The sequence below is a fragment of the Hylobates moloch genome, unplaced genomic scaffold (assembly GCF_009828535.3).
Source record: "Hylobates moloch isolate HMO894 unplaced genomic scaffold, HMol_V3 SCAFFOLD_13, whole genome shotgun sequence".
Classification (NCBI taxonomy): Eukaryota; Metazoa; Chordata; class Mammalia; order Primates; family Hylobatidae; genus Hylobates; species Hylobates moloch.
In genome coordinates, this window is record NW_026652288.1 from 23,734,963 (window position 1) to 23,748,325 (window position 13,363).

The window sequence follows — 13,363 nt, forward strand, 5'->3', positions numbered from 1 at the left end:
TCTGCATAACTGAAGAAATATAGGCTCCAAATCTTGTAGCCTAGCAATCAGATGTGGGATTTGAGCACCTTATGTGCTCTTGCAATCTTTGTTTGGACTGCAGCCAGAGGGATGAGCTCCACTCACCCAGATGGATACAGAACACTTTTTGTGTCTAAACAAATGAAGGTGTGTTAAGGGCTTGAAGTCATACACTAACTCACACTGGGAAGTTCCTTGTGAAAACAATGTGTGATTCTGAGCTTGTTTTCACATACACTGCTTAGTTTCACCTAGATTTGTTCTGACTTACATTGAGGAATTACTTTTGAGAAGAATTTATAATTCTGAACTTGTTTCCACATATAGTGCTTATTTCATCAACGTTTATTGTAACTGACCAGAAACACCAGTTAGGTTTTAAAATCAGCCCACTTATTGGTATAGGTTATATATAGGCCATAGGAGCCTGAGGCAATATACTCAAACATTTTTCTTTCTTTTTCTTTCTTTTTTTGAGGCAGAGTCTCACTCTATTGCCCAGGCTGGAGTGCAGTGGCATGATCTCGGCTCACTGCAAGCTCTGCCTCCTGGGTTCACACCGTTCTCCTGCTTCAGCCTCCCTAGTAGCTGGGACTACAGGCGCCCGCCATCACACCCGGCTAATTTTTTGTATTTTTAGTAGAGATGGGGTTTCACCATGTTAGCCAGGATGGTCTCGATCTCCTGACCTCATGATCCGCCTGCCTCGGCCTTCCAAAATGCTAGGATTACAGGTGTGAGCCATCACGCCCAGCCTCAAACATTTTTCTTTCAGTTGGTATAGGGTGAGAAAAACTCCTGGCCATAGTTGGAGTTATTCTTTTTTTTTTTTTTTAATCATTTATTATTTTTAAAAAATAGAGATGGGGGAATCTCACTATGTTGCCCAGGCTGGTCTCAAACTCCTGGCCTCAAACTATCTTCTCTCCTCAGCCTCCCAAAGTATTGGGATTACGGGTTTAAATCACTGCACTCAGCCAATACGGTTTTCTATCAGTGATGACTTGGAATTGTTTCAAGGTTGAGGACGGAGGGGCTGATAGCAGGTACTGTTAGTGTTCCTCATAGACCCACTGATACATGTCACATGATGTCATATATATGCTATGAGGCCATGTCATCTTGGCTACATATCTACCTTTTTTGTCTCCAAGAAATCCTGGCTGTATTCCTTTGCTGAGGGTGGAGGAGCTAATGAAGAAGCAGTGCTTTAGGACGGAGAAAACGAGAGAAAGGAACTGCCTTGCATTTTAGTCACCCAAAGTCCCTGTGCTCACCTCTACTGTGAGACTAGACCAGCCAGAGGGTATTTCCTTCAGAATGTCTTGATTCCTGGCTTTCTTTGATGACCCAAATGCCTACAGTAATTTCTCGGAAGTCAGCCTGCATAAAAGACATATGCATATTTTCTGCTGTGACACCAATAAGATAACAAAAGATGGCATCAAGACTATTTCAGGTGCCCACTATGGGGCATATAAAAGATCTTGGTCTAGAGTATTTATAGCTGAGGTGGGTCAAAGGAGACACCCGCTAAAAGAACTCCCCCAAAGTGCAAACACATACTGGCTAGTACCTGGAGAGGACGGGCTAGGCTCTGCAGGTGAACTGGGAAATGAACCGTTTTACTGGAGCTCTTAAAAGGTGATGCAGAAAATTATGATGCAGTATACCAATGAGTTTGCACATTGGCCTGTGAGAGCCACTAAAGTTGTTAAACAGAAGAGCAATAATAACATCAAGGTCACTCAGTTGTTTTCAAACTTTCAGTCAATGAATTCTCTATTCCTACAAACTTTTTTCTTAGAAACTCAAAAATTTAATCTAGATCAAAGTAAAGCAGCTCTGGCACACGTGTGTGCACATATAAACACAGTTATCTGTTGCACTCTTAAAAGCATTTGAAAAATTGAGCTTTGGATGCCTTGCACAGAGGACTGATCATAATTATATCCTCAGCATCTTGGTACAGTACTGTGTGCAGAGTGGGGGTCAGTGTTTGTCCACTGAGTGCAAGTTCTTGTAACTTAATTGGGACAGGATATGGAATTTCCAAACAATTAGAGGGAAGTTTTAAAAGTCTTAACTTTAGGTCATGAAATTCAGCTAACAGATATATCAATCCAAATGATGGACTGGTCATGATTGCTAATGGAAGGAATTTCTCCTTGTTATTAAAACAACTACACCAGAGGCAAGCTAGCCTGCCACTTAGACAAATCACACTCTAAGTTTTAAAGTCTAATTTCAGTTTTTCTCTTACAACAAAGTCTTTTAGAGAATTCTTTTTACATTACCTAAAGGCACACCATGCATTACAAAAACTAATAATGCATTCATAAAAGCATTCAAAAGAAAATTACAGCTGTGGCTCCTTTCTTATCTGCCCACCCTTAGAAATGACTCTTAGACTGCTTTCAAAAAACACTCAGATATAATTAAAAGCAGAATTGATGCCCTTTGTACATTGAAGTGATTCAGTATATGTACCCTTCAAATTGATTTTAGGTTCCAATCACACACGAAACAATTAGTCCATGTTTTTCCATTTGGTCCATGCCTAAGCAATAAAAAGCAAATTATGGCTATATTCTCCCAAGATGCCATGATGATGAATGGGGTAATAACCATACTATTTCCATGTCATGGGAACTCATGATAATAAGAATGAGCATTAAGTATTTTATTTATGGCAAAGATATATTATGAGCTAAGGTCCAATATATATACAGATGCTTAATAACTAAAGTCTACATAAATACAATCTTAGACATATAACAACCACACCACTACCCAAGCAGCTTGCTCTCAAATTTCTACCAATGTGACAATTATTATGTACCCATAATAATTAAAAAAAAATTTAAAGAGGCAAATCTAAGTTTCTAACAATGTATTATCATCTAAATGACCATTTCTATAATAGACCTCTGTTCTAAAGACAAGGGGACCCATATTGACAAAGGTGTTTTGTTAACTATAAAGCAAGCATTATTCAAATGTAAAGGCTTGGTTAATAACTGGTTGTTATCACACCAGCTTTGTATGTTAGCATTTTATTCATTCAACCAACACCATGAGCTTTGGTTTCCTCACCTGCAAAATGCAAATACCTATCTTTACTGAGTTGTTATGAAGATTTCATTATTAATGGACATTCAATAAACAGCAAGTTCCTTCGATGGCTAAGCACTGCACCGGGCCCTGAAGGCATTAAGAATGTAAAGAGGTCCTGTTCTGAAGAAACTCAGAATCCCTAGGAGCACCTACAATTCTAGATAAGCTTCAACTGTTTTTTCCTGGTATCAAACAGGAAGGGAAAGTTCAAGAGAAAAGACTGAGGTGTTTCACAAAAAGCTACGTTTATTAACATAATGTATTCTAATATGTATCAAAGTTTCAAGCAGATTATTTTGAACCTCAAATAAGAAATCACAATATTTAGTATTAATTAAAAAGGAAAAAAAGGTGGTAGTTGTCATTCATGGGATTTAGTCCAAAATGAAAATGTAGAAAATATTTATTTTGGTGGATCTGTGTTGATGCCGTATTTCTCCTTGAGAAGCTTCAACTGTTCCTCCTTCTTCTTTGTGTCCATCTTCTGAAATGCCTGGAAATGTGGTAAGCACCAAAATTAAATTACCAATCTACAGCCAAATGAATTTCATCAATAGCATTAGCCAAAAAAGAAAGTCACAGTAGACATATATCATCACAGTACAGTTCTACACTAATTCTCAAATGAGATCACTACACAATGAGTACTTTGCTGTACTTACCCTGTTGGCATTATAGTACAAAACCACAAGGTATCTGTTACAAACATTGAATCCCGATAGGTGATCACATGCATTCTTGGCATCAAAGATGTCCTCATAGACCACATAAGCTGTTCCTCTAGTTTCAGGTGTGTTCCCCCTGGAGAGTTAAATCCAACTTAATTAAGATATACATTTACCTGAGCATTGATAGTTGACTTACAGAACTGTCTTTTAAACTGGTAACTGTCTTTTAAAAACAGTAAACTGAAATATGTTTTTAGTTAAGTATTTTGAAATCAACCTGAAACCATTAGAGGAAATAAACACGGATAGACATACTGGATAAGCCTGTAATTTCTTGAATTAGGTAATTTTGTTTTTTGTTTTTATCTTAAGTAAAATATCTATAGGTCAAGCTGACTGTCACATCAGGAATACTAAGAACACAGCTACTACACAGAGCAGCCTCGCGAGTTGTGGCGACTACAGGTGCTCTTGCCACCCTGACTGGCTCTACATTGTCTTTGTTTTGTTTTGTTTTTGTTTTTGTTTTTGAGATAGAATCTCACTCTGTTGCCTAGGCTGGAGTGCAGTGGCACAATCTCAGCTCATTGCAACCTCTGCCTCTCAAGTTCAAGTGATTCTTGTGCCTCAGCCTCCCAAGTAGCTGGGACTGCAAGCATGTGCCACCATGCCCAGCTAATTTTTGTATTTTTAGTAGAAACAGGGTTTCATCATGTTCCCCAGGCTGGTCTCAAACTCCTGACCTCAAGTGATCCGCCTGCCTCAGCCTCCCAAGGTGTTGGAATTACAGGCATGAGCCACCGCACCCAGTCTACATTCATTTTTAATACAACTCAAATGCTAATGCACAATACAGCTGTGTGGCTAGGGAGAAGGGCTAGGCTTCTGCAAAGATGGGAGTGGAAGTGTGCTTGTGGATAGGGTTATCTGTGAGCCAGGGCAGAATACTGGAAGGTGGCTGGAAGTGGAAGCTGACCTTACTTATGGATACAAGGTTGCTGTTAGTGTAGGTATTCCTGGCCACTTCCTTCCTTCACCTCACCAACTTCCTCTGGGAGAGGTAGAGAAGTTTGAGGAGCAACAGAACGCTAAATTGCAGGCAGCAGATGGCCATGTGACTGTTAGTGGAGACAACGGGTAGAGGTCCCACTCAGTTCAGGCTCTGGGTGACAAGATGGCCCTCTTGCCTCCACCTGGGTTCCAACCACCCAGTGCAACTGTGGAATGAGGTTTAAGACTGTGGGCTGACTCTCCATCTGCCACAGTCCCTACATAGGGTTGAATAAAAGCAGTGGAGCCATGGGAAGAGGAGGTACCTGCCTAGACTTGATCTAGGATAGGACTATAGTCTGGGCCCTGCTCAAGCTTGTGCTTCCTGTAAAATTGAAAAGGAATAGGGCACTGGGGGTGATTGGAGGGTGCCACTGTCAACGAATGCGCTCACTTTGTCAGGTTGTGTGGGCCTGATGAGGGGTTTTAGAATGTTCTTTAGGCTCTGGGAAGTCTTAACAACTTTCAGACTTTTGACTTTTAAAAACTTAACAAGATTTTTAGTTCCTTAAGAGCAAAGGTGATCTTATGCGTACTTCATTTACTCCTTTAGTGCCACGCACAAGGCAGACGCTAATACGCCTTTGAAAAGTGGAGATCTACTTTCTCCTATCAATTCTCTCACACACACTTTGTCCAGGAAGCTCAAAACAAAAACAAAACAAAGCAACTCTCTTTCTTCCTCTTATATCTTCTTAGGAACTAGAATAGGGATAGACACTAACCCCACTTTAAAGACTCTCCATCTTAAGTGTCCCAGCCCTAATTATCAACCTCACACCTTGAGAGCCATATTGTAATTTGAACTTTTAAAAGCATGTATCTGTACCTACCATGTATTGGACACTGAGCTAACATTATTTTCTTATTTTTTTGAGACAGAGTCAAGCAATTCTTGTGCAGGTGTGCGCCACCATGCCCGACTAATTTTTGTATTTTTAGTAGAGATAGGGTTTTGCCATGTTGGCCAGGCAGGTCTCGAACTCCTGGCCTCAAGTGATCCACCTGCCTCAGCCTCCCAAAGTGCTGCAATTTTCTTGACTGGCATTAAAATCTTAGAGTAGGAATAAGAACACCTAAGCATATAACTTAGCCTCTGTGAGCTTCGGCTGCTTCACGTGTCCAGTGCCATCAGGCTCTATCACATGCCCTACCTTCCATATGGGTTTACTAATCAAAAGAGGTAACAAGTATGAAAGAGTTTTAAAAAGCACAAAGTACCAAGTGTCTGCTACATGCCAGGTAGGGTCAAACCAAATCATCCTGATTTGACTGGGACTGTCCAGGTTTTAGCATTGAAAGTCCAGTGTCCCAGAAAATCTCTCAGTACTGGGCAAACTGGGATGGTTGGTCACCCTAGTGCCAGGTGCCAGGTATACAATAAAGCATGATCATAGTAATGGAATAGAAAAACAGCTGTTCTCAATCTATAATTTATTTATTTTTATTTTTATTTTTACTTATTTATTTTTTTTTTGAGACAGAGTCTTGCTCTGTCGCCCAGGCTGGAGTGCAGTGGTGCAATCTCGGCTCACTACAAGCTCCGCCTCCCGGGTTCACGCCATTCTCCTGCCTCAGCCTCTCCGAGTAGCTGGGACTACAGGCGCCCGCCACCACGCCCGGCTAATTTTTTGTATTTTTTAGTAGAGACGGGGTTTCACTGTGGTCTCGATCTCCTGACCTCGTGATCTGCCCGCTTCGGCCTCCCAAAGTGCTGGGATTACAAGCGTGAGCCACCGCGCCCGGCCCCTCAATCTATAATTTAGACCTAAGCTCCTGTACCCTAAACTTCTATTGACCTATTCAACACATACAGACTATGTTCTTTCTGTGCCAGGCATTAGAAATACAATAGTGAAAAAGACAAGCATCATCCCTTCCTTCAAGCTTATATTCAGGCAGTAGAAAGACATTAAATAAATATGAAATCATTATAAATCTTTTTTTTTTTTTTTTTGAGACGGAGTCTCACTCTGTCGCCCAGGCTGGAGTACAGTGGCGTGATCCTGGCTCACTGCAACCTCCGCCTCCTGGGTTCAAGCGGTTCTCCTGCCTCAGCCTCCTGAGTAGCTGGGATTACAGGCATGCACCACCACACCTGGCTAATTTTTGTATTTTTAGTAGAGACGAGGTTTCACCATGTTGGTCAGGCTGGTCTCGAACTCCTGACCTTGTGACCCGCCCACTTCATCCTTCCAAAGTGCTGGCATTACAGGCGTGAGCCACTGCGCCCAGCCCTGAAATAATTATAAATCTTAAGAAATGTTTCGGCTTGGCACGGTGGCTCATGCTTGTAATCCCAGCACTTTGGGAAGCCAAGGTGGGAGGATCACTTGAGGTCAGGAGTTCAAGACCAGCCTGGCCAACGTGGTGAAACCCCATCTCTACCAAAAATACAAAAATTAGCCAGGCATGCTGGTGGGTGCCTGTAATCTCAGCAACTCGGGAGGCTGAGGCTGGAGAACCACCTGAACCTGGGAGGCAGAGTTTGCAGTGAGCCGAGATCGTGCCATTGCACTCCAGCCTGGGCAACAAGAGCGAAACTCCATCTCAAAAAAAGAAATGTGTCGGCCGGGCGCGGTGGCTCACGCCTGTAATCCCAGCACTTTAGGAGGCCGAGGCGGGCGGATCACAAGGTCAGGAGATCGAGACCATCCTGGCTAACACAGTGAAACCCCGTCTCTACTAAAAATACAAAAAATGAGCTGGGCGAGGTGGCAGGCACCTGTAGTCCCAGCTACTCGGGAGGCTGAGGCAGGAGAATGGCGTGAACCCCAGGGAACGGAGCCTGCAGTGAGCCGAGATCGCACCACTGCACTCCAGCCTGGGCGACAGCGAGACTCTGTCTCAAAAAAAAAAAAAAGAAATGTTTCATAAAAGAAGTAGAAAGCTGTAACAGATAGGGAAACAGGGAGCTACTTCAGCTAGGGTGGTTAGGGAAAACCCCTCTGAAAAGGTGACACTGAAGCTGAGACCTGAAGAATGAGGAGGAGCCAGGCATGAGATGAGCTGGTGAAAACCATTCCAGATACAAGGAAAATAGAAGCACAAAGGTTCTGAGCTGCTCTGCACCCTTCTGAAGATGCCCCTGCTTTATTCCATGTCCTTTCATTTTGGCTTTCTGAAACATTCTCTAACTTCACTGATTTAAGCATCCCTTAATTGAGTACTATCAATAAATTTTATAATGTCCTAATAAACCAATCACAACCACTTTTTATATTATTCTTCTATTTTCTTTTCTTTTGTTGAAACAGGATCTCACTCTGTCGCCCAGACTGGAGTGCAGTGGGTGATCTCGGCTCACTCACTGCAGCCTCAGCCTCCCAGGTTCAAGCGATTCTCCCACTTGAGCCGCCTGAGTAACTGCATTACAGGCGCGTGCCACCATGCCCAGCTAATTTTTGTATTTTTTTTGGTAGAGATGGGGTTTCCCCAGGTTGGCCAGGGTGGTCTCGAACTCCTAACCTCTGGTGATCTGCCTGTCTCGGCCTCCCAAAGTGCTGGGATTACAGGTGTGAGCCACCACATCAGGCCTATTCTACTATTTTCTATATTATTCATTTAGTATACATGGGGTGCTTACCATGTATCACACAAGTGCTATCAACACAAAAACAAAAATATATGGTACAAGCCCTGGAGGAACTCACAGCCTGCCCAGGTGACAGATGAGTATAGAGACAACAGCAAAACCATGTGTTAACCTAGGAGAGACATGGAAATGCTACGGGAGCAGAAGAGTGGCTAATGTACACTGGGAAGGAAAACTTGTAAAGTACCTTCACAGACACTGTGTAATTTCACCCAAACTAAAATTCTTTTAAGACAGTAGGTTAGGAAGACTGTATTTCATAGATAATTGAAGCCCAGATAAGGTTAAATATTTTCTCCAGTTTCATAAGAGTAGGCAAGCCAGTATTTGAACCCAGGCCTTACAACCAATCCATGCTATTTCCACATTAAAAGCTAAAAGGCCACCACCCGGATTATCTCATACATGAAGAGAAAACCAAAAAAGCTAGGCAACTAGTCACACACATGGCTAGTAACAAGGCCTGAAGTAGAATATTGTCTCTTGATCCCCAAGTCAGGGATTAGCCATGTTGGCCAGGCAGGTCTTGAACTCCTGGCCTTGTATACCATTCTATATCTACAGCAGGGTTTCTTAACCTAGAGTTCATGTATCCCCTGAAATATATGCAACATGTGTGTGTTCTTCTGTGGAGGGGGTCTAAAGCTTTTATAAGATGCTCAAAGGACTGAGACCTCCTAAAAAGGACAGCTGGTCTAAAACACTTTCACTTTCATCCCCATCTGAGTACCAATGATCATGTATTTCCAGCTCTTGGTTTACTCTCTGGAGGGACAGTGTCATTCAAAAGGAGGGTCCTCAAGACCTCATAGTCCTAAAGCCAGAAAGGAGCTCTCAAGTCATACAAGATGGAATTCTGACTAGAAATAAAAGCTTTATATGTAGTCATTACTGTGGTAAAATAATAATTTTTTAAAAATAAAAACTTTAGAGATCCTTTCAGATGGACTCTTAAGTCACTGGCTCTTTCATATGAGTTCAGGTGTCAGAGGCTATGGTACTGTGTAATGGAGAGGTTCAGTTTAGAGTCAGAAGATTTTACCACTAAGCACTGTAAGATAGAAAGGAACTTTACTCTCAGGGCTATAGTTTTGTTGATCCAAATAAAAGCACTTATTATGGTTAATGGTATTCAGTAGATGTCCAGTAAACATCACTTGAAGGTATGAACCCCAATCTTTATATTAAATTAAAACGTGAATGCTTGTAATTAGATGTTTTCCTCTATACTTTTAAATCTTCAATTGAAAGAGCTGTAGTTGAAAATATCATTTTTTTCTGTTACTTTTATACTCTTTTACTTAGTTTATCCAGAAATTCTGGGGTTATTTAAAGAGACAGTGATGATTGTTGAGAAAATTATAGAGCTACTGCATACAAAAAACATAGTGTAACAGCTAGCTTTACAAATAATAGGTATGCAATAAATGTTAGTTCTTTCACTTCTCAACTGGTTTCCTCAAAGCATTCATTACTATTTCAATGAATGCTTTGAGGAAACTCAAATCCTCTTCTTGGCTCTCATTGAGCTGGATCATTAGGGTCTCAGTAGGTTTTCTCCCCTCTTCAAAAAGATCTCATCTGTCTGATCTCAATCTGCTAGTCTCAAGGCTCTTGGTAAGGGTTGTTGCACTGCACACAGCACAGGGTGGCCTCATCGTCAGCTATAATTCTGAGACTACAGATTATGCTATCATTTTCTTTAAATGACTCAGTAAGACTCACACTCTGATTTGACGAATAGGTCCATATTTCCCAAATATATCATACATTTCTTCAGCTGTGATTTTGTATGGCAAATTTCGTATATACAATATCCGATTTACTTCAGGTGGAAGTCGAATCTAAAATGAGAAATAGGTATTGTTATTATAAGTAGGGGCAGAAGTGCTACCATTTAAAAAAATTCTTAATGATACATAATGATAAAAAGCCAAGAATAAGAGGTATAATTTGATGTTTCTGAAAATGGGAAGATCTTTGAAAAAGCAACAGAGGCTGGGTGCAGTGGCTCGTTCCTATAATCCCAGCACTTTGGGAGGCAAAGTGGGAGGATCACTTGAGCCCAGCAGTTTGAGACCAGCCTGGACAACATAGTGAGACCCCCATCTCTATAAAAATTTTAAAAAATTAGCCAGGCATGGTGGTGGGTACCTGTAGGCCTTCGCAAACCTTACCACCGTCACTCCTGCTAACACCTGAGTTGGGCTGTACCCTCTTCCCTGCCCATCCCAGGAGATGACCCTGATTCTTGTTTCTTGGAGAAAACAGACATGACCAATTGAAATACTTTTCATCTATATCCAACTACTTTCCCTCTATTACTACGCCAACCTTCATCTACTCAAAACCTTCACTTCTGAACTCAACCTATCTTTCTTCCATATCATGTTTCGCACACTCTGCTGGATGGCTCCCATTGGCATAAAAATACACCTATATCACACATCTTTTAAAAAGTCAACTATCTGGCCGGGTGCGGTGGCTTATGCCTGCAATCCCAGCGTTTTGGGAGGCCAAGGCAGGTGGATCACTTGAGGTCAGGAGTTTGAGACCAGTCTGGCCAACATGGAGAAACCCTGTCTCTACTAAAAATACAAAAATTAGCCGGGCATGGTGGTGGGCACCTGTAATCCCAGCTACTCAGGAGGCTGAGGCAGGAGAATTGCTTGAACTCAGGAGACAGAGGTTGCAATGAGCCAAGACTGTGCCACTGCACTCCAGCCTGGGCGACAGAGTGAGAATCCATCTCAAAAAAAAAAGTCAACTATCATCCAATTTCCCTGCTTCCTATTTAAATGAGAACTCATAGACAGAGTGTCTTTGCTGTTTCTATTTTCTCAACTTCCACCATCTTTTCACCCCACTGCAATCAAGTTTTCATCCACTGAAATGATTCCTATCATCAAGGTCACCAAAAGTCTCCATTTACATAGCCAATGGTCAATTGTCTGTCTTTTCTTTCTTTCTTTCTATTTATTTATTTTTTTGAGACAGAGTCTCGCCATGTCGCCCAGGCTGGAATGCAGTGGCATGATCTTGGCTCACTGCAAGCTCTGCCTCCTGGGTTCACGCCATTCTCCTGCCTCAGCCTCCCGAGTAGCTGGGACTACAGGCGCCCGCCACCACGCCCAGCTAATTTTTAATATTTTTAGTAGAGACGGGGTTTCACCGTGTTAGCCAGGATGGTCTCGATCTCCTGACTTCATGATGTGCCCGCCTCGGCCTCCCAAAGTGCTGGGATTACAGGCGTGAGCCACCGCGCCCCTATTTATTTTTTTTTGGGTTAGGGTCTTGCTCTGTCTCCTGGGCTGAAGTGCTGTGCAGTGGCACAATCATGGCTCAAGCAGCCTTGAATTCCTGGGCTCAAGCAATCCTCCCACCTCAGCCTCCCAAAGTGCGGGGATTACAGGCATAAGCCACCTCGCTTGGCCTAACTTCATCTTACACCTCTAAGCGTTTTACAGTTGACTAATCTCTTTTTTGGGTTTGTTTTTTTTTTTTTTTTAAAGTTTCCGTAACACTGCACTCTCAAACACTAGAATGTAAGCAGGAGGACTTGTTTTATTCACTGCTGTATTCCCAATACGTAAGACTAGTGTCTGGCACATAGTAGCTGTTCAATAAATATAATTGATGAATTATGTCCCACATGGCAAGCAGAATACATAGTAGGTGCTCAAAAAAATATTGTTTTAATTAATATATTAATGAAGGATCCGAAAAGCACCATGATTTGAAGGGAATCCCAGGCCCTAGTGAACCATTAAGTTAGTTGAGGACTCTTCTGCGCTATCGACTTTAAGTCAAGGAGATAATCCTAACGCCAGGTCCTTAGGTGCAGGTCAAGCAAAGAGGCTATAGGGGTTAACACTATCACTGACACAAGGGTACAGACTGAGGAACTCTCAAAAGGGGTGAGGGCAGAAATGTGGCTCAAGGAGCGTATCTCTGAGGATGGGGCCAGGATAGTGTCTTCGCTGACAAGATAGGAATTCTGGAGTTCTCCGCTCTGGGGACGGAGGAGGGGCAAGAATGTTCCCGATCCACGCCGCTAAGAAAGTCAAACCCGAAGTTCTCCCACCCTCCGCAGAACACCCGATACTCACGTTCGCCCTCTTGGCCGCTTGCATCGCCATCTTGGCGGGCTGATGAAGTTACCGTAGCAGATACTGAAATTCCTCCGGACACCTCCGGAGCTCGCTCGGCTTCGGGCGTTACACCGCGTTAGATGCAGGACATTAACATCCAGGACCCGCCGGAAGCTGTTACAGCGGAATAGCGCCGTCTTACGCTGAGACGCGCTGACGTAGCAGCTCTCTTCGAATAGACTCCGGGGTAAAACCGAGCCTGAGCGAGACTCGAGGCCGGAAGATGGAAAGGCGAGAGTCCAAGATACTTCCGGGCTCTGTAGCGTAAAGGGCGGGGCGTAGCCTCCAAAAGGCGAGATGTTCCGGTCGGGGAGGCCCTGAGCAGAGGAACCCGAGTGGAGAGGGCGGGGCCTGAGGAGGGCGGAGAGCTGGGGCGGGGCCCAGGTGAGTAACTGGGGCGCGAAGGAGGCGGGGCTTGAGCAGGGTTATGACAGGTAGGGCGGGACCCAGGTGAGTAGCGGGAGGGGGCGGGGCCTGAGGAGGGTGCTGAGAGCTGGGGCGGGGCCCAAGTGAGTATCCGGGAGGGAGCCGGGCCTGAGGAAGGCGGTGAGCTGGGGCGGGACCCAAGTCCCGTGAGTAGGGGAAGGGGGAGGGGCCTGAGGAGGGTGGTGGCGGTGGGGCGGGGCCCAGATGTGTAGCGGGAAGTGGTGGGGCCTGAGGAGGGCGGTGAGAAGTGGGGTGGGGCCCAGGTGAGTAGCGGGCGGAGGCGGGGCCTGAGGAGGACTGTGAGCTGGGGCGGGACCCAGGTGAGTAGCGGAAGG

The 13,363-nt window shown here is 43.7% G+C and overlaps 1 protein-coding gene across 1 annotated transcript; it reads right to left on the reverse strand.

Moving 5' to 3' along the window:
• Positions 1-3,366: 3,366 nt before the first annotated feature.
• SF3B6 (splicing factor 3b subunit 6) lies at positions 3,367-12,728 on the reverse strand. The gene is made up of 4 exons (XM_032172382.2): positions 12,561-12,728; positions 10,177-10,295; positions 3,801-3,939; positions 3,367-3,631 (listed from the first exon to the last, which is right to left on the reverse strand). Exons 1-4 carry the CDS (start codon positions 12,588-12,590, stop codon positions 3,542-3,544), a joined length of 378 nt encoding a protein of 125 aa, XP_032028273.1. The 5' UTR covers positions 12,591-12,728; the 3' UTR covers positions 3,367-3,541.
• Positions 12,729-13,363: the final 635 nt, after the last annotated feature.

Bases quoted from the DNA above. Each gene is read 5' to 3' on its own strand.
- SF3B6 (XM_032172382.2), bottom strand. From the start codon at position 12,590: ATGGCGATGCAAGCGGCCAAGAGGGCGAAC. The intron at 10,296-12,560 runs GTGAGTATCGGG...TTCTCATTTTAG, and splicing joins AAGCGGCCAAGAGGGCGAAC to ATTCGACTTCCACCTGAAGT. The intron at 3,940-10,176 runs GTGAGTCTTACT...TTAACTCTCCAG, and splicing joins CCTATTCGTCAAATCAGAGT to GGGGAACACACCTGAAACTA.